Source organism: Urocitellus parryii, chromosome 2 (assembly GCF_045843805.1).
Source record: "Urocitellus parryii isolate mUroPar1 chromosome 2, mUroPar1.hap1, whole genome shotgun sequence".
NCBI classification, from domain to species: Eukaryota; Metazoa; Chordata; class Mammalia; order Rodentia; family Sciuridae; genus Urocitellus; species Urocitellus parryii.
In genome coordinates this window covers 103,089,596-103,110,591 of record NC_135532.1, presented here as the reverse complement: position 1 = coordinate 103,110,591, position 20,996 = coordinate 103,089,596, and the positions used below count along the sequence as shown (strand labels likewise).

Genomic DNA, 20,996 nt, shown 5'->3' with positions numbered 1-20,996 from the left:
CATCATAGTTTTCTAGAACTGGACATCTATGTACTTTTCTTGATGTCCTTATAACACTGTCTTCTGTTGTGTAACATGGCTGACAAGAGCTCTTCCTGATTTTGTCCAGTAATACCCATTTCCAGAATTGGTCTAAAACCCCTGTTCCTCTGGCCTCAGTAAGCTGGGCTCTACCTGCATTAACTGTTGGCTTATTTGGTGTCAAAGGCCTGGTACTCTTTTAAAATACTGTGTACTCATCTACCATAATTAGAGAAATTCATAATCAGGCAGTCAAATATATTCTTCATTTATCAGATTGAAGCCTAGAAAAATAAATAAGGTAAAAAGTTTTTCTTTGTACTTCTGTCAGATGCACTATGTGGAATTTAAAAAACAAAAAAAATATATAACAAACTATGTATCAGGACCTTTTGATCTTGATGTTTTTAAACATTAAGATAAACATTAACAAAGGAAGGTTTTAGTAAATTGAAATGTATTTTTAAAATATTTTCAGGAAGCTGCAGAATGACTACTCATGAATGCTTCTTGATAAGTTTGCAGTGTTAATTCTATATATGCTCCCTTCTGGGCTTCAGTTTTTGCAAAGACCTGTTTAAAAAAAAAATGGTTTTAAAACAATAGGGCATACAATTTAAAACAATAGAACGTATACTATTTGTAAAATTTCCTAATTTAAAGACATTATTAACATGTCAAGAAGAGTCCCAATTGTCTTCCAAGTGTTACAGCTTTTCCCCTTGATTTTTACTTCTCTTGAAAGCAATATATACACAAGATCTGGAAAAAGCAATACTGATTCTAAATACCAGAATGGCTATTACCTCTTTTAGCTTGTTTTCAGGAAAAAAGGACCTGATATTGTACTTTATGCTACAATTAAAATGAAAACCAACTGGGTTCAAGAGATGAAATGAGAGTTAGCAAACTCATTTTTCACTTCAAAGAATGTTTTCTCCAAAAGCATTTTGCTTTATCTGGCTAATCACAGAAAAATCAGGATTTGTTCTGTAGTTTCTCTCTATTCCACTTAGAGTGGTCATTTTTATCCTTAGTAACCTAACTGCTTTTCGGTATGCAAACAATGTTATTGGCACAGAAGCCAGTTCCACAAAACCATGTCCATTTAGAAGTTAAATTACACAGTGACCTCCCTTTCCCTTCCTGAAAATATCTGAACTCTCAGCATTTACACATAAATCTATGTAGCCCATGGTGTGAGAAGTGTATAGGCTTGGCAGTATCCAGCCAAGCACCACCACCCTCTCCCCTCAACACCTATGGGTTTTCCCCAGTGAGCATGTCACCACACTGAAGGATAGGACATATTCTTAACATAACACCACACTGCTCTAGGGACATATTCTAGTCCTTCACCTGGTCCTGCTGGTGACTTAGCACCTCAAATGCAGCTTGCCTTTGCAGTATTTCAAAGAACCAGGGACTTGCTGCCCCCAACTATCTGAACTTCTCTAGACTCCAGCTGTCAGCACACCCACCACCCACCTACCTGACTACTCCCCCCCAGCTCCCCCCACTCCATCTGCTTCTACAAGAGAGCTGTAATCACACTGATGTTTTCAAGATCACAAATGTTTCATATTCACAGATTTGTTTAGTTACTGCTAAATATGACCCACTTCTAAATTTTTCCCAACTCAATCAGCATCACAAAACAGCCAATGTGGAAAAAAAGACCCTTTACCTTAATTAAATTGACTCCCTCAGCAGCCTGCTCTTTGGCCTCTTGAGCAGACTGGCCATCTGGATGGAGCATGTGATACAGTTGGACCAAGCTGGTGGCATCATCAAGTCTGAGAGTAAAAACAGCTTAATGATACAGATGGGCTTTGTTCATTGACAGGCCTATACACGTATGTGCCAACATCAAACTACATGATATTTCAGACATTCCTCAGGCTGGTAGGGGGGCAGGTTAGTATACCTCAGTAAAGAACTTTTCATTTTAAAACTTATTAAACATCTCTGTTGATCTTATTTCTTATAAAAATATATTTTAATAAGTTAAGAATGACTGCGTTGGAGGAACTTTTAAGCAAAAAATTCATTCATAAATGTCACTGTTGAAGTTCATCAAGGCACACTCTTTGCACATCCCAATCACTCCAGCCCTTATTATGGAGGATGAAGGCATATTTCTGCCTTCTGTACTGAATCACACTATACTTGCTACAGACTCAGGCTGGCCTGGGAATCATCACCCTTAGGACTGCTATTTCTAGGAGAAATGATACTATTTCCAAACATGGGCACATGGAACCTTCCAGTTCCAAATGCCTTACTTTGTGTGCATGGTTCAAATTGCACATAGGCTACTCTGAGTCAAACTCCAACAGCCTGAAGATGCCAATGATCAGTAAATAGTCTTCTTCAGACTTTAGAACCCAGAAAAGGCTTTTTATAGAAAGTTGACTTTCTGACAGCCATGCTCACTTCTTTTCCTTGTTATTTTGGGCCTTCCTGACCCAACCAATAAAAAAATATGCAGTCAGCTCAATGTCCCCTGCATTGAGAATAGGAAATGGGGGGAAAAATGGGAAAAAAACAATTCTTTCTGGTTTTATCACTAGTTGTAAAGTACACTAAAGCCATATCTTGGAGATACCGTAGCTTCAGCTCCACACAATAAAGCAAATGCCATGACAAAGTCACACAAATTTTTTGGTTCCCTGGTGCATAGAGTTTACACAATTTTGTGGTCTACTTAAGTGTACAATACATTATATCTAAAAAGGCAATATGCATACATTTGCTTAAAAAACACTTTATCGCTACAAAATGCTAATAATTATCTAAAAACTGGTGCTAATGAATTTGCTTAATGCAAGTTTGTCATCAATCTTCAATTTATAAAAAAACACAATATCTGTAAAGCACAACAAAATAATGCATGCTTATATTATTTTCAGCTAGAACCTGGAAGGAAACCAGTTTGAAGCTAAAATTCAAGTCTTTGTTCTACATTGTTTTGAAAAAACTAACCTTTTTGATGTTTTTAAATCCTGAGAAAGCAAGCTTTTTAGGAAAAGCAAAAGTATTTTTAAGTTAAATGATGACTTACTTAAGAGCCCTAGAAATAGTTCTTAAAGAAAACAAGCACCCATAAAGGGTCAAGTCTACTTCTTTACATTTGCTATTTCATCATCCTTTGAGTATCTGGAAAGTTCACTGATACCCAGAAGCACTGGTGAGCCCAGGATAAGTCAATGCTCACAGCCTACCACGCAGATCCAAAGTCACTTCCTCTCAAAAGAATCCAGTCTTATTATGCAACACAAAAGCAAGGACTAGAAAAACTAAGTCATGCTAGAATAAACCCACACAAGCTGAGGTAAGTGAAATCTTCTGTTTATCACTGCACAAGCTACTGCGATCAATGGGAAAATACACAGCTTTAACACAGACACATTGTTAGGGCAATAAGAATGAGTCTTCTAAGATCATACTTACAAATCTCTCTGAATCTGGTCAATCAGCAAACCGTCAATCTTCTTCTTATTTACAAAATACCAAGCCATTCCACCAAAGTGTCTTGTTGAACGTAAAAGGTCATACTTTCCATGTTTATCTATATCTTCATAGGTCTGGTGGTGAACCTATCCACATAAAATGCAACTCTTCAGAAACAGGAAAATAAAAAGATCTAAGCAGCATTACTCAGTTTACACTGACCAGCTTGAGTGCTGCTAGGAGAGCACCAGTAAATCCAGGTCTACTTACTGCCTCCACTCTCATTAGCCAATTTGTATAATTTGGACATTCCTGCTAGAACTCAACTCAGGGAGGAAAGAGGATTTTTATTAACAAGAGTTTGCCTAGAAAACAGCAAATCTGTGTCTTTTCCACTACAGGAGTGTATGGCAGCCTAGAACAAGTAACACCAGACCTTTACACCCTGTTTAGTTCTGTCCAGCAGCCAAGCATGGATCTCAGATACACAGACTGCTGCAAATAATTGAGCACTCTCTCTTGTCACTGGGAAAAAATAAATCAAGAATATTTTTTTCACTCCTCCTTTTCTCCCTAAGCAGATCAGTTCACCTTCCATTCAGCTCCCCCATTCCTTCTTACTAACGTTCCTCTGGTGAGGGCTTCTTCTATTCAAAAGGCTTTCAGAGCCTGCTGACTGAAGTCTAGCCTAGAATCAAGGGTACCTGTGCTGTGGACCCAAGTACCTTTCCAGCTTGATCTTGAACCACTCTCTCTCTATATATATGTATGCATTGCATGTTCAAGCACCAGATGACTGGGATTCTCAAGTATACTTGGTTATTTTCTAGCTGTTGCTCATCCTATTCTCTCCACCTGAAGCCCCTCTTCTCACCCACCTCCCCCTGCCACAGAGTTCCATGCCCTCCTAGAACACTCTTTAAGACCCCTATGAAGCTTTCCTGAGCATACTCTGTAGGCTCCAGTGATAAGTACCTGCATACTTACCTAGCAGCCTTCCATACAACCAGTACTGGGCTATAGGCTTTGCCATAGCAAACTCTCTCCTGGCTCATGGCATCACATAAACTACCCACAATAATACCTCACACAAAAAAGGTACTAATGAGTTATAAGACACACTTGGGCAAATTTTAGTAAGTAACTTTACTTCTGTACAATAAATTAAAAAGAAAATAGGCTTTGTTATTTTGAGGGTTCTAATCCTATCTCTTACTTGCAATGCAACTTTCAGCAAGCTACTTTACTCCTCAAGGTGAAATTCCCTCATCTTTAATCAAGGATGGTTCTATGAATAAAATATGGATCTGGCACACATCTGTTCGTAATAGATCTTCAGGTATTTACTTTCTCATTCACCTGTATCAAATACAAAACTCACTGTGCTAGATTAAAAATCTTGTTCATAACCATACTTACACCTGTATTTCAGAAGCTATTAAATATACTCACTTTGATATACTCAGTAGAATCCGGCTCAAACTGGGCAACACAGAGATTGAGGACATCAACATGCCGGTCCCTGCTGTACATTGTCTAAAACCACACAGCAGAATTGGAATTAGATGTGAACACCAAAGTTGAGCACTTGTCCTGGTGCCATCATAGGCCTGCCCATCCAAGATAACACAAAATGTGCCATTAAGAGTCATAAAGAGCCCAGACCAGCAGCTGCAGCAGCCAGATGCAGCAGCAATCTGCGCCCTATCCTGCCCTCCACCCACCCTGGGGTCTCTTTCCCCCTTCCTCCTCCTCCTCCTCTACTCCCCCCTTCCTCCTCCACCATGGGGCGGGGGAGGGGGGGCGCCTTGCCTTCCCACCCACCCCTATTGTTCCACCCCCAGCCTCCCCCCCTTCCCGCCCACTCCCCTTTTCCGCTCCCCTTTTCCCCTCATTTTGCGCCTGAAGTTTTTGGCTTCACCCCCACCAGTGACCAAAGACTTGACCAAAGTCCAGCTCCCCATAACACTGCTCAACATGGACACCGGTGTGATTAAAGGTGGATTAATGTCACTCTCACCATTCAGCTACTTATGCATGGAAAGGAAGTTGGCAGTATCATTGGAAAGAAAGGAGAATCGGTTAAGAAGATGTGCGAGGAGAGTAGTGCACGTATCAATATCTCAGAAGGGAATTGTCCTGAGAGAATTATCACTTTGGCTGGACCCACTAATGCCATCTTCAAAGCCTTTGCTATGATCATTGACAAACTGGAAGAGGACATCAGCAGCTCTATGACCAATAGCACAACTGCCAGTAGACCCCTGGTCACTCTGAGGCTGGTGGTCCCTGCTAGTCAGTGTGGCTCTCTCATTGGAAAAGGTAGTTGCAAGATTAAGGAAATACGAGAAAGCACAGAGGCTCAAGTCCAGGTGGCATGGGATATGCTCCCCAATTCAACTGAGTGGGCCAACACAATCCATCATTGAGTGTGTCAAACAGATCTGCTTGGTCATGTTGGAGACTCTCCCAGTTCCCCTGGAAGGGCGTGACCATCCCGTACTGGCCCAAGCCGTCAAGTTCTCCAGTCATCTTTGCAGGTGGTCAGGACAGGTACAGCACAGGCATCGACAGTGCGAGCTTTCCCCAAACCACCCCGTCAATGTTTCTCAACCCTGACCTGGAGGGACCACCTCTAGAGGCCTATACTATTCAAGGATAGTATGCCATTCATAGCCAGATGTGACCAAGCTGCACCAGTTGGCAATGCAACAGTTTCATTTTCCTATGACGCATGGCAACACTGGATTCAGTGCAGGTTTGGATGCATCTACTCAGACTACTTCTCATGAACTCACCATTCCAAATGATTTGATTGGCTGCATAACTGGGCGTCAAGGAGCCAAAATCAATGAGATCCGTCAGATATCTGGGGCGCAGATCAAAATTGCGAACCCAGTGGAAGGATCTACTGATAGGCAGGTTACCATCACTGGATCTGCTGCCAGCATTAGCCTGGCTCAGTATTTAATCAACATCAGGCTTTCCTCGGAGACAGGTGGCATGGGGAGCAGCTAGAACAGATTCATCCATAATCCCTTTCTGCTGTTCACCACCACCCATGATCCATCTGGGTAGTTTCTGAACAGTCAGCAATTCCAGGTTTTAAATAGTTTGTAAATTTTCAGTTTCTACACACTTTATCATCCACTCGTGATTTTTTAAAGTGTTTTAATTCCTTTCTCTATTCAGCTGTTAATGCTGAGATCCATATTTAGTTTTATAAGCTTCTCCTTTTTTTTGTTGTTTTTTATTTATTTGTTTGGTTTTGGCTCATAATTTTTTCTGTTTGTCATGGAAATGTAAGAGTGGACTATTAATACATTTCAGTTTAGTTCTGTAATGTCAGGAATTTTTCAAAAAAATTAAAAGATGGACTGGAAAAAAAAAGTCATAAAAAAATAATGGGGCTAATTGTCACACACCTAGATTCAAATCCCAGCTGCACCAATTATAAGAGAAAGACAGAAAAAAACCCTAGTCAAGTTATCATTAGACATTTACCTTTGTTTATCAACACTAAGATACCAAATAGAACTAGAGCCAACTGGTTCAACAAATCATCACCACTGAGTCTACAATATAAAACACAATTTACCTTACCTTAAGGTTTTCTTCCTTGAAAATTACTGGTGGCAAAATTCTGCGACCTTCTTTTGGAAAATATACTTGTATCATCCGGTCCCGTTCTTCCCAAGAGGCTTTTCGTAGTGTGCCACTTGGTTCTCTGACAACAATAAAACGCTCCTGAATTAGAAAACATGATCAAGGATGAATTGTTTAGGCTTATACTTAGTTCCTGTGTCCCACTAAGTCCATTATAAGAACAGTTTGCAATCAGCAATATAAAATGCAAGTTGGAAACATAAAACACAATAGGTACATAGGAGTTCATGATCATTTTAAATTGCAAAGACTTTGGCAAGGTTTGATACTTCCTTTGCTAATCATTGCTGTGCATCTATTAGAAATTTAAAATTTATGAATACCAACTACAGTGGTAACATGGATTCAATACATAAAATGGTTCAAACTAAAACTGATTCAAGATTCATCTAAATCAATTTTAGAGATAAAAAAAATGCTAAAAAACCTTTTCAAATTATTTCATTTCCCCATTCCAAACTTTCATCTAAATAGATTTTAACACTTTATGATCTATGTTAAAAGTCTCTGAGGTAAAAGGAACAAACCCAAGAATGTTAATTGTTAATTCTACACTTCTGTGACTCCTCATATTGGCATTAGATGTATATATATATCAGAAAGACTGACTGGTCCATCTGCTTCTGGTCTCTTTACTCTGCCAAGAGCCAAATCCCAAGCCACGGGATCACTTCCTCTGAATTCCACCCATTGTTTGTACCATTCAACTGGCAATTTATGTGTACAAGATTCTTGGCACTTCTCAGATATTACATAACCGGACAAGGGCAGGAAGATGTGTGATGAGTTACAAAGAACTTTGCACATTGTTGGTAACTGATACACACCCAATCAATGTATAAATTAACCAGATGGTACTGACTCTTACAATTCCAGGGGTATAAGAATCTCTGAGGATAAAATAATTAAAACTTTCATCAAATACTGCAAATAGAAAAAAAACATAGCAGATGTCAATATAATAATTTTTCCTCAAAAGAATTTTGGTAATTTTAGTAACCAGAATTAAGTTTCTTTTTTTCAAGTTATTAAAATGTTCCCACAACAAGCAAAATTAAATTGCAAACATAAATTAAAACACCACAACACAAGAACATTAATTCAAATGAAATTCTGTGATTCCCATTCATGTCAGTTGCAGATGGCTGGTGCAGGGACATGCACACAGCTGAAATCTTGTCTTCAAGCCATAATCATATATGATCAAAGAATGAGTAATATGAGGTCATCTTTCAAACTCAGCATTCTGAAGTACTCTAGTGTATTTTGTGGGCTGAACTGAATGTGGTTTTTTTAGTTCTTTACTTATAAGGCCCAGATACAAAATTGATATATTTTTTAAAAATCAGAGTGTTCTTTTAAATTAGCAATCAAGGGAAGAGAAACCAGAAAATAAAAACAGAAGCAGCGATGTCTGAAAATTACCTAAGAAACATCTGTCGCTCTTACTGAAAATGCTGTAAAGTAAAAATCCACTGGGAAGTCTAAGTTTCTTGGCACCATGGAATTCGCAGGGTGGAAAAAGGCCTTCTTCTTAAAAGGCTTCAGCAAAGGAGAGCAATACATCTTAGACCAAATGCACTTCCTTTTCTCACTGTCCTGTAGGTTTTGCCCACTTGTGGTGTGTGGTGGGTTTCTGTCTATTTACAACTTGTTCTGTCTCAGCATACCTGATTCTTTGCAGTCAATCTGAAATATACTCAGCCCATAATTGGTAGGGAAATGGTAACATGGGTTGGTCTGCATTTCTTTCCTCCTTATATTAATTCTTCCAAAAGGTCTCACCTAGTCACAAGAATTCTACTTTTAAAGCATCAGACAGAACCAGGTCACACCATTCCTCAAACCCATCACCACATAGTATTTCAAAGATCAATTTGCAATTAGACATATACTCACCCGGTGTGGTATGTTATATGATATATCAGTAAACACATATTTGGCTGTTTCTATTCCTTCCAAGATCTTATCTTCAGCTAACACGTCATTTATTGGTGTTCGTTCTTCCAAAACTGGTGGCATTTTTAATCGCACTTTGGCTGCTTCAACTGCCTTTCTGGTAGCCTAATGAAATAAAATATTTCTTAAGGAAAGACACAAGATTACAGACCAAAGGATGATCTGACAAAAGTAGAAACTAATAAAGAAAAAGACTAAAGACTGCAAAGAAAAAAAGCTAGAGCAATGACATAGTGAGTAAAAAGCCAAACTTGGATTCATGGGCCCTGCCTTTTCCTGCAGTGTGACCAGTCAGGCGTGTCCATAGGCTTAGCCATTATCACACCAGGAAAAGAGTGGTGAGACAACACCAGGCTATAAAAGCTTCTTGATTCAGAGGAGGCATTTATCGGGTGCTTACTATGTGTCAGATATTGTTCAAACAGGCTTAATATATTTGGCTCACTTAATGCCCACACTTTCCTATTATCTAAGTGCTACTGTTTATCTCCATTTCATGGAAAAGAAAACAGATGTTAAGTAAACTGTTAGAAAGTTGTGGCACTGGGATTTGAACCCAGGAAATTCAACTTCAGAGCCCACACTCTTAACCCCTGACAACACCACTTTTTGCCACATTATTAAAGTGGATACCTCTGAGAGAAAAACAGGGGACTTTCACCGAACACAAAATATACTACTACTGGATATTTTAATTTCTTGCGACTATAAGCTACTTTTAAATGAGAAAGAAAAGCTTTACTGCTTCACATAGTCATACATCAAAGTGTATTTCACAAAGGTCTCAGTACCCATGGCTCCAGGAGGACACTGGTGCCTGGAGTAGGATGCTGCTCAGCAGGATCTCATAATTTCACCAAAGCTTCAGCCCCAAGGCAGCTCACAGCAGATGTTTCTCCAGGAAGGAAGCTGGAGCAGGCAGGAAAAAGGAAGGATACTCAGGCTGGTTTGGAGCAGAGAGGAGCCTCTGCTTGGAAACCCAGACCTGGCCCATATGCCCCAGTCTGTTCACTTTTGGCCACACTCCCACCTCCTCTCTACCTGCCTACTCATAGTTCTTTTCCCAATTTTGTGCCTGGTACCCGCTCACTGGTGCCTGTGGAAGAACAGTTATAAGAGTTTATGGGGGCCTCTGGAAATCTTGTTTAATCCCTTAATGAAAGATATCCTACTAACATTCCTATGTTCACATACCTCTTCCAACTGTGCCTGGGTCATTAGCTTATAAGTTGGTGGTTTCAGCTCCTGTACAGCTGGCTTAAAAATCTTCTCCAAATTCAAGCCCGTCATCTTGATGAGGATACTTTGGACTTCCTCATCCATAAATGTAGGTTTCTTCATCTCTGAGCTACGAGATTCTGCTAAAATGGATTTCAGTACATAAGAAGCCAGCAAAAATGACGGGCCAACAAGACCTCTCAATAGAAAAGTTATCAAAAAAAACCCATTAGTACAATATCTATCCCAGCAGTGCATAACACCTCTGAGATTCTTTCATTCATTCAAAATTTACTGAACATTTACTATGGTAAGGATGTGAATATAGACAAAATCTGCCAAAAAGACATTCTAATATTGGGAACAACAGGAAAAAAATTAATGTTATATTAATAGTAGTAATGGTTGCTACCATATTCAGATTTGTCTTTTTCGAGGGCTTTTTTCCTTGTCAATGAATGGAACCTAAGGCCTCATGCACACTGGGCAAGGACTCTACTGCTGAGTTATATTCCTGGCCCTCAAATTTGTCTCCTAAAAGCCAGGCACAACATACATTTTTAGGAATGCTTACAACCCACAGGTATTGATATCTTTTTTTTTTTTAATAAATGAGTATCCTAATGCTAACCCAAAGACAACTAGCTATTAAGTGACATGACCAGGATTTACCAACATCTGTCTAATACCAGAGTCCAGTAACTTCCCATTTAAATTCAACTCTGCCTCATGCAGTTCACCTTTCCCTTTGCCTCACTTCTTTTTCCATTTCCACAAGAAAAAGGAAAGAAAAAGCCATTTGTTCCCAGTCACTTCTTCCTCTGCTACTCCTAGTAGGGTTGGTTTCCTGAACTCTGAACTGTCCTTTTCTCCTTTCTCATATTCTCACTGAATGATCTCCTACATTCCTGTGACTTTAATCACACTTACACTCTAAAATCTGAAATCTCCAGCCAAGATCATCTTCCACCCACCTACTCAATGGACATCTCACATGCACTTCAATACTGCCAAATCAGAACTCATCAACTTCCTTGTTCCAAACCTGATTTTCCTACTTTTTCCTATCTCAGCACCATTCATGATATCATGCAAGCCAGAAACCTAAATCACTCCCAGATTCTCCCTTATGTACCACATTCAGCCAAGAGCAGCAGTAAAAATAACAGTAATAATAACCACTAACATTTATTAAATATTCACTATGTACCAGTACTTACTGAGCTAAGTACTTTACATATTTAGCACATTTAATCCTCACAACAATCCTGAGGTAAATATTATAATTTCTTCGTTTTACAAAAAAAGAACATTGATACAAACATGACCTGCTAAATCCCAAAATCTTTCTGTAATCCTCCATTTCCCCCTATCATACGCTGCCTCCTTTCTGGCCTCACTGAAAAACATTCTCTCCAGAGATTACTTAAGAGAAATCTCTTAAAAATGTAATCAAGATGACTGTCAAGTTTAAAATTCACCTGTGGCTTCCAACATCACTCAGAAAAAAAGTTAAGGTGGTTTGCTTATTTCACTGTGTGCCCCTCTAGATGATGAGCTTTCTGAAGAACAAAGCTGTCTTTTGCTCACCTCTGGCAGGCACAGTCCCTTAAGAATGTCTAACACACATAGACACTCAGCACTACTCTCTCCTCAATCTTACCCACTCATCCAACTTTAGTTACCATTTTACTTTGATGTTCCTAGCTATATACTTAACCCTTGAATCTCTAAGGCATCTCAAATTTAATACGTCTAAAACAAATTTAATTCCATCTTCCTTCCAATTTCCTCAACTCATTTATACCTGCATTGCCCCCCCCACCCCCCGCCCAAAACAGAAACATCCTACAATTAATATTCTCCATCTTGGTATAAATTTTTTTTCAAAACTTTTTTTTTTTTTTAGTTGTTGATGGACTTTTACTTTACTTACTTGTATGCAGTGCTGAGAATCGAACCCAGTGCCTCACACATGCTAGGCAAGCGTTCTTCTGCCACTGAGCTCCAGCTCCAGCCCATCTTGGTATAAATTTAACTGCTCAAGCCAGAAACTTGAGAAACAACTTTTCATTTTAAACCTAGATCCTAAAGCCACAACCAAGTCTTATCAACCCTACCTCCAAAGTGAGTTCCCAAAATACATGTTCAATCCCTTCTCTAGACTTTGCTTATGCTGTCCCTCTGCTGGGAAGGCTTGTCTCCTCCTTAGCATGGCTGGCCGGCCAGGTGTCGGCTTTGGTAGTGCTCTCCAGGGACCCATCCCTGCCCTCTCATCTAGCTTGAATGCCTCACTGTGGGCGTCCTTATCACAGCCCGGGTCACAGAGCACTCACTGCCAATTCCCCGCTGGGCTGGGATCCTCAGGGGAGCGTCCTTGACAGCCTTAGCTTACTCTATGCCATAAGCTTAGCAGCGCGCTTTGCACGGAGCCGGGCTCAGGCACCGCGGGCTGCGTAAATAAGCCTGGGAGGCTGATGATAAACCCGGGAAAGAACTACGAAAGCCGACTACGGCTGAGAATGCACTGAGGGAAGACTCGCAGGGGCCGCGGTTCTAGGCCTCCCAGGAGAAGCCCTAGCAGACGTCTGGCGGGTCACTTACCGGCCTCGGAGCTGAGCCGGCGGCACAAGAGCCTCACCGCGGAAGGCTGAGGCAGCGGCTGGAGCGGAGTATCGGGCTGGGGCTGGGTTCGGGCTCGGAAACAGGCCCGTTCGGCTCCCCGAGAACCTGTCAGAAGCCTCCAGAAAGGAACAGAGATTCTGAGGGTCGCCATGATTATTGAAGGCTGCCTGCGCCGGAAGCAACTGTGATAAACTTCCGGTTCGCGCTTAGTGAGTGAGGCATTCTGGGAAATATAGTCTAGTTAGAAGCGGAGAGCATCAGAAGCTTTCTGGGCATTTATAGATTATTTTATGACTCTCCCTACGCGTGTAGCCAAAATTCAGACTTACACTTTTTTCGCTATGTGCTCGATTTCCTGGGTGCTTTATTTATTTCCATGGTTCTAAATAACAAATTTACGCTTTCTGCCCAAACCTTTTCTCCCATCTTTAGCTGCCTTCCAGATGGACTTCTCCTTTGGAACTCTCTGCAAACACCCGATCCTGAGCCTTGATTATCACTACCAGCAACTACAAAAACAACCTGTTCATACACTTTACTCCTATCCCATAACTACTCCTTTCCTTCAGAGTCTTTTTCACAATTCTTGATTATTTTACTCATTTATCTGCTTGGTTATTTTTCTCATCCCAGTTAACCTAGAATTAGATAGGCAGTCAGTATAGATAGGTAAATCCAATCAGGCCGAATCAAGGAGGCCAATTTTGAGTGAGTCTGGGAAGCTGAAGATTGTCCTCTGAGTGATTGAAAGGTTAATTCCTTCAGAGCCCTTCCTCCATCCTTATCAAGAATCTGCCCCTGCTCCAACCTATTGCTAAGGTGACCTGTCCCAGGTTGCCCCTCCCTAAAGGAAGGTATAGGTTGTTAATTAATGTGTCCTGGGATGCTCCATCCTGCCCTTCACCCTTCGGCCTACCTGTTTCCCAGCTTTTGGACATCCCACCCAGCATTCCTGGGCCTATTCACCTATGCAGGAAGGAGAAAGATAAGGGGAAGAGAGCAGGAGAACAATAGGAAGCCTAGGACATAAGAAAAGGGCAGAACATCTCACTTCTGGGGATACCGGAATACCAGCTATGGCCACCTTCTCCCTCCTGGAAGAAATCTATATTACCCTTTTAAAAATAAACCCTGCTTTAATTGCTTGCCTTGGTATGCTTCTCTAATGTTCAAACTTCAAACTTCAACACTAGTTCAACACAAATACAACTCCTCACCGATAACCAGCAGTATGGCCATGAAGACAGTGACTGTACATATTTTATTGTAATATCCCCTAACCAAGGCCATCTATGTGCACAGCAAATGTTTGTTGAATGAATTAATGAATCTGTAATGTTCCTTCCCAACTGTCAGGCTGTGCAGGTCTTATCCTTCCCTAGGCTATAGTCTGTGCTTAGTGTAAAGCAGAAAAGGGCACCCAAGGCCAGGAACTATGGAACAAGAATAAGGCACCAAAAGGAGTTTTATTGGGAAGGGGGGGGGGGTGCTCCCAGGCGAGGTTCACAAGGGCCAGGGAAGTCACACATGCTCCAGGCGAGAACAATACCTTTATAGGTCACTAGAGGTAGGAAGGCCCAGGCCAACTAAATTGTTACTACCCTTAGTGGGTTACAACCTTAGTGGGTTGGCCGAGTGGAATTTAGGGGCTGAGTTTAAGGGCCTGGTGTCTTCAGCCAGGTGAAATGTCCCCACCCATGGCCACCAAGGGATGGGGAGGGGGAGAGGAAGGGAAAGCTGTGGGCGGACATCCCCACCTCTTTGATGTTGCAGGGCACTGGTTTCATCTGGCTACTTCCTGCTGGGGGGGTGGCTGTCTAGGGAAGGTCGGAGTTGGAGGCTCATTGGGAAGATGGCTATAGGGGTGGAGGAGCATCTGATTTACCACCACCGTGAGACTTTGCTGATGCAGTTTCGGATAAAGCTGAGGAGTCAAGGAGCAACCATTAGCAAGACACAGATCACGAGGATGAGACCAACAATTGACCCAACCAAGCAGCAAGGGCTGAGTTCCATCATCCTGGGAGGAGTGAGGTGGACTGCTGCTGCCTTCGCTTCAGTTCTTCACTCAGCCAATGTAGCCCATCGATGGCCAGTCTCGTTGATGTAATACAACATTCTTCCCTAAGGAATAAACAGGTACCACTATTGTCAGCGGTGAGTAGGTCTAGGGACCGCCTGTTTTGGAGAGTGACCTGTGCAAGTGATGTTATTTGTCTTTGGAGAGATGCCAGGGAGTTGGCAGAGGCTTCAACCGCTAGCTGTAATTTTTCTTCAAGCTCTTTAGTTGTGGTTAAATTATAGCCTGATGCCCAGGCCCCAGTGCCTGAGGCGGCCAGGGACAAGGCAAGGGAAAGGCCTATGATCACTGAAAGAAAGGCAGCCCATTTAGATCTAGTGGGTGGAGGCTCAAAGAGGGAAACTAGCCTGTCCATAGAGTGTTAGTTGAGGAACTAGGGTGACAGGGGTGCAGAAAGGAGTGGCAGCAGAGGAGTGGATGACTTTCGTCAACCTCTTATTATTGGGAGGACACCATAATAGTCACGTTGTATCTGGAGATGGTTTGGGAGGCATAGCAGATGGAAAAATTTTGCTGCTGCTGCAGGGGATTGTCAAAGGGGGATCCCCATCAGAGGCAGAGAGGCATCACCCCCTTGGGAGATGTTAAGGGGAAAGGTCAGAGGGACCTCCGTTAAGTGGGGGGGGGGGGCTATCCAGAGCAGCACACAGAAAACAATCAGAAATATGATTGACCCTAGAGTAGTTCAGGAGTTGTAACCCCTGATGTACAAGGGCCAGCCATGAAAATGGGTCCCCCTTCTCTGCCTCGTGTGCCCCTGGCTGGTGACAGAGGGCAGTTTCTTTCTGGAGGATTTCTTAGTGGAGCTAAGGAAATACTCAGGTGTAGGTGTGGAAAATCTTAACAGATCCAGAGGAAGAACTGTCCCAGGGCCAGATGTACAACTTTCCCTCGACTCCTGCTGCCCAGCGATTGTCCCAGGGATCTCTGATGTTCGGGTAAGTCCTACCTCCAGAATAGGTATATAGGAATTGGGTTTGGGTGTTCTCTCTGAGCTTGGTGCATGTTGCAGGAGGTGTGAGAGCATCCTCCATATATATCTGATTGGGACTTGCAATACCGCTTGGTTTAAAGGAGGGGCATGGCCAGAAAGACTGAGGCCGGTTAATAGAATAGAAACAGTTGTTTGGCAATCAGAAGGTTGGCAATCACCGGTTCCTAATATCCAGGTCTTACCATCCCAGGTCCCCTGTGCCTGGAAATGCCAGTGGTAGGGATTAGGCAGCGTCAGATTAGGCACCACTGTTCGGGTCAGGGCACCTATAGGAAAAAGAAGGAAAGGAAAGAGGAAAAGAAGCAGGAGGCTCACAGATGATCTGGAGTTGAGTGGGTCCCACCAATTGGGATGACCGGGACTTAGGTTCTGGGGCAAGCTTGAGCCGAGAAACATGATACCAAGAGGGGTGGCCTAACAGTTTGACTGATGTAGGGGTGGTGAGAATCATCATATGGGGTTCTATCCAGCACAGTTGGAGTGATCGAGGATGAAGTTCCTTTAAAAGGACCGAGTCTCCTGTTTGAAGTGGACCATCAGAAAGCACTACTCCTGCTGGAGCAGGAAGGTGGTGGTCCGCTTGTTCCTGGAGGAGGTTGCAGAGCAAGGTGAGATAAGATAGATATAAGGCCAGAAGTTGGGGTTGGATGGGAAGGTTGTGATCAATCAGGGAGGAGCAGCCATACAGCAGTTTGAAGGGGGCTCTAGGGGCCACTCATAGGCTGCTCTGTGGTGATTGGCCCAACAGTTGAGCTTCCATCTACAAAAATTGTCAGGTCTTGTACCAGCGAGGGGTGGTCGAAGAGGCTTTCCTGAGGTGAGCATAAGGCCTCAAGTACTTGAGGACCAGAGTGGGTAGGTGGGTGCATAGAGCCAGATATTGGGAGAAGAGAAGCTGGGTTAAGGGGGTAGAGAAAACCCCACAGAGGGAAATAGTGGGGTTTTCAATGAAAAGTAAATGAAACTCCTGAATCCGGGAGGGGCCCAGGTGGGAGAGAGATTTATATCTGAGGAGGTCCTGGTGCCTATGGGTAGAAAAGACAGCCAAAGGTTGAAGGAGGGTCAACTTTAGAGATTCTTTGGTAAGTTCAGCTGCCACTGTGAGGGCCTCCCAGGCAGGGCAGCCATCCCTGTACTGTAGAGTCGAGATGTTTAGAGAGATATGGTGCAGGAGGGTCCAAGGGGCTGGGCCAGAAGACCAGCGGCAATCTCTTGTTTTTCATCTGTAAGAGGTGGAAGGGACGATTGGGACTGGGTAGAGAGAGTGGAGGTGAGGAGATCGAAGCATCTCTGAGTTTGAGGGAAGATCAAGAGACCTGGGCTGGTGATATCAATGGTCCAAATGGAGTGTCTTTAGCTGCCTGGAATAGTGGCTTGGCAAGAAGAGCAAAATTGGAAACCCTGTTGGAAGAATCCAGCGAGCCCCAAAAGTGAGAGGATCTGGTCTGATGACTCAGGAGGCTGCAATCTCCTAAGAGCTTGGATTCTGTCTACAGGGAGGATTTTGGAGGTAGGGGTTAGAAGAATGCCCAGGTAGGTAACCAAGGGAACTGAGAGTCGAGCTTTAGCTGGGGAAACTTGGTATCCTCGGGAACCTAAAAAGGTGAGTAGGTGGGCAGAGTGTTCCCGAGAAGTCTCTAAAGATGGGCTGCATAAGAGGATGTCATCTACATATTGTAGGAGGGTACTGACACCGAGATCACAGGTAGCTAAATCCTGGGCCAGCGCCTGTCCAAACAGGTGGGGACTATCCCAGAAGCCTCGAGGGAGGACAGTCCAGGTTAGTTGATGTGAGGTGAGGGTGTCAGGGTCCTCCCAGGAGAAAGCAAAGAGGAAGTTAGAATCTGGATGAAGCGGGACTGTTAAGAGGGTGTCTTTGAGATCTAGAACTGTGAGACAAGAGGTTGAGGGTGGTATGTGAGAGGAGGGCATAAGGGTCACGGACCACTCTTGGTCAGGAGCTCCTGATGGTTTGCAGACAGGTAAGATCAGAGTGTTGCAGGGAGAGTCAATGGGAATAAGTTGATCTAGAAGTCCCTTGATGATGGGTTTGAGTCCCTTGAGGTGAGGGAGAGAAATGGGAAATTGAGGTCTAGAGGGGAACTTAGAGTCAGGCTTTAGCTGAATCTGCACAGGTTGATGGTGTGTTGCTATTACTGGTTTGGAGGTGTCCCAGACTTGGGGGGATTACGAGGCCTGGTGGGAGGAGATGAGTGCTGGTGGGGGAGGGTGTCTATAATGGATTGAATCAAGGGGAGGAGGAGTTCTGAAGTAGGGGGATGGGGTGAGAGCTGGAGGGTAACCCCCAAGAGCTAGAGACATCTCCTCCTAGGAGGGGAACTGAACAGGAAGGGATAACTAAAAAGGAGTGGTAAAGGGATGTCCCTCTAAGGAGCACATCAGACTGGCCATTTTCTTTGGGAAGGAGGGTGTTCCATCTATCCCCATGACCGAGATCTGGGAGGGATATAAAGGCCCAGAGTGGGCAGGCAAGACAAAATAGGTAGCCCCCATGTCCACAAGGAATGTAATGGAGTTACCCACTACCTAGTGTGTTACCCTGGGCTTGGCGAGGATTACGGGGGTCCTGAGTCACGGCTTCTTCAGTCATCAGCCAGTCCCAGAAGCTCAAGAGAAGGAACTACCTGCCTGGCCATACCCCCATGATGAGGCACCAGGGAGGGACCCGCCAGGGGACAGTCGTTCTTCCAATGTCCCAGCTGCTTGCAGCTGGGGCACGGCCGAAAGGGGGGTCATGGGTTAGGGCACTGGCAGGCCTAATGGCCTTCTTGTCCTCATTTGAAGCAGGCCCCAGGTGAGGCAGACTCCTGAGCACCCCTGGGAGCCCCAGCAGGGGCCGGGGCTGGCCGCAGAGTTGCTACCAGGACTTGTGTCTGGAGCGCCACCTTTTTCTGTGAGCGGGCCTGCCGGCTGAGTTCAGCTGTTTCCTCAAAGGCACTGTAAACTTTAAAGGCCATTTTCACCAGATTTCTGATGGGGGCTTGGGGACCAGCCTCAGCCCGCTTTAACTTTTTTCTAATATTGAGGGCTGGCTGAGTGATAAAATGGTGGCCAGAACAGTCACCCCAGAGGGAGATTCAGGGTCTATTCTATTATAGAGAGCAAGGGCCTCCCTTAAGCCATTAAGGAACATTGCAGGATTCTCATCAGGCCCCTGAGGGACTTCTCTCAGTTTAAGGTTTAACAACCTTATTAGAAACTGCCTGCGTGCCTGCCAGCAGACTCTGTATCATCTGGGCACAGTGGCATCGGCCCTGTCCATTTTGAGAATCCCAATCAGGATTAGTGTCGGGGGCTGTGGCCGCTCCTGTAGGCATGGCGTCATCGGTCAAACAAACCTGGTCTGCATGGTTCCGTGCAGCTACCTGGACTTAAGTGTGTTCATCTGGAGTAAGAGTGGAGGTAAGGATGACATGGACAACATGCCAAGTAAGGTCATGGGCTTGAGAAAGGTCTTTAAATTATTTGATGTAGGTAGTGGGGTCAGCAGAAAAGGAGCCTCAGCGTTTTTCGATTTGGGAGAGGTCTTGTAAAGAAAAAGGGACATGAACTTGAAGGATGCCCTCAGATCCTGCCACCTCACAGAGACGACAGAGAAGTTCAGGGTCTTGGGTCATTTGGTGAGACCTGGTACGGGCACTGACTGGGGAAGAGACGGGGGAGGGAGGGTGGAGCCGATTCCAGATAAGGAGGAGGATCAGGATGGGTGGATCTGCAGGGTGGTGAGGAGAGTATCTCAGGAGGTTCAGTAAGCAGAGAGGGGTCAGGGTCAGGAGCAGAGGGGGACTTGGAAGGAGGAGTTTCTTTAGCAAGAAGGACTTGGGAAGTGGAACAGGTGGAGCCGAAAGAGGGATGGGAGCGTAAATCCCAAAAGGCCTGAACATAAGGAACCTCTAACCACTTTTCCATCCGTTGGCAGAAATTGTCCAAATCAGTGAGGATTTTAAAATCAAAAGTCCCCTCAGGAGGCCATTTAGAGTCATTATCTAAAGTGTATTGTGGCCAGGCCACGGTGGAATAGAAAAGGAGCCATTTATGGCATAAGTCCTGAGCGAGTCCCAATTTGGAAAAAATCATGCATAGACACCCCACGGGAGTTTTGGGGTCCAGAATGGACTCTGGGTTTCCCATGATCTTTCGAAACCCGGGGATGAGCAGGGAGGAAAAAGGCATCCCAATTACCTACTCTGCTCACTGGAGAATGGAGTGGCCTGGCCAGGGACTGAGAGAGACGTCTCTACAGTCCACTGGGGGCCCGTACCGGTCGGAGGGGAGAGTCCACAGGCCGTGATTTATGGACAGAATCCCCACAAACAGGAGGGAGTTGAAAGATCAGAGAAAGGGACTTACCCCATGTCTGCTGGATCAGATGAGATGAGGGTGGGTGGTCTAGAGATCCCCAGACTGGTTCCTTTGGCTTGTCCCTTCAGCAGAGAGAAGCAGACTCAGCCCCTAAGAGTAGGAATCGGGGGCAGAGAGGCTGGAACTCCTCTGGGGTTTCAGCATCAAATGCAAAGTAGAAAAGGGCACCCAAGGCCAGGAACCACGGAACAAGAATAAGGCACCCAAAGGAGTTTTATTGGGGGTGGGGGACGTTCCCAAGTGAGGTTCACTGTTCTGCAAAAGGGCGATGGAAAAGTAAATATCCAGTTGTGATAAGGGACAGAGTTGATGTAAGAAGCTTCTGGAAACTAAGTGTTAGTTGATTGGAAGGGGGCTTTGTGCTAAGAATCAAGGAGTTTAAGGTGGCCAGAGTGCAGATAGGTTTTGAAGAGGGAATCAGAGGGACTTCCTACTTCTCTGCCTCTGTTTTTCTGAGACATGGAAAACAAAAGGTCATTGGTTGAGAAGAAGTAGGGTTGTGTTGGAAGCTAAGAAGCCTGGAGTATCTGCTGGGAGCTGGGCACATGGCTGAGATGCAGCCCACCAAGAGGTGGGACAGGTTGCAGCTGTGCAGAT

At 44.0% G+C, this 20,996-nt stretch overlaps 1 protein-coding gene and 1 pseudogene across 2 annotated transcripts; one reads left to right on the top strand and one right to left on the bottom strand.

The window, feature by feature from the left end:
• Positions 1-459: 459 nt before the first annotated feature.
• On the bottom strand, positions 460-13,110 carry Mrps22 (mitochondrial ribosomal protein S22). 2 transcript variants are annotated; one of them, XM_026384996.2, is made up of 8 exons: positions 12,922-13,110; positions 10,294-10,460; positions 9,040-9,204; positions 7,078-7,221; positions 4,927-5,010; positions 3,475-3,620; positions 1,709-1,817; positions 460-594 (listed from the first exon to the last, which is right to left on the bottom strand). In XM_026384996.2, the coding sequence occupies exons 1-8, from the start codon at positions 13,091-13,093 to the stop codon at positions 496-498; spliced, it is 1,086 nt and encodes a 361-aa protein (XP_026240781.2). In that variant the 5' UTR covers positions 13,094-13,110; the 3' UTR covers positions 460-495. The 2 variants fall into 2 exon arrangements, with proteins under 2 accessions (XP_026240781.2, XP_026240782.2); XM_026384997.2 differs by having other exon boundaries at positions 10,294-10,457.
• Positions 5,382-6,492, top strand: LOC113180167 (poly(rC)-binding protein 2 pseudogene; annotated as a pseudogene).
• Positions 13,111-20,996: the final 7,886 nt, after the last annotated feature.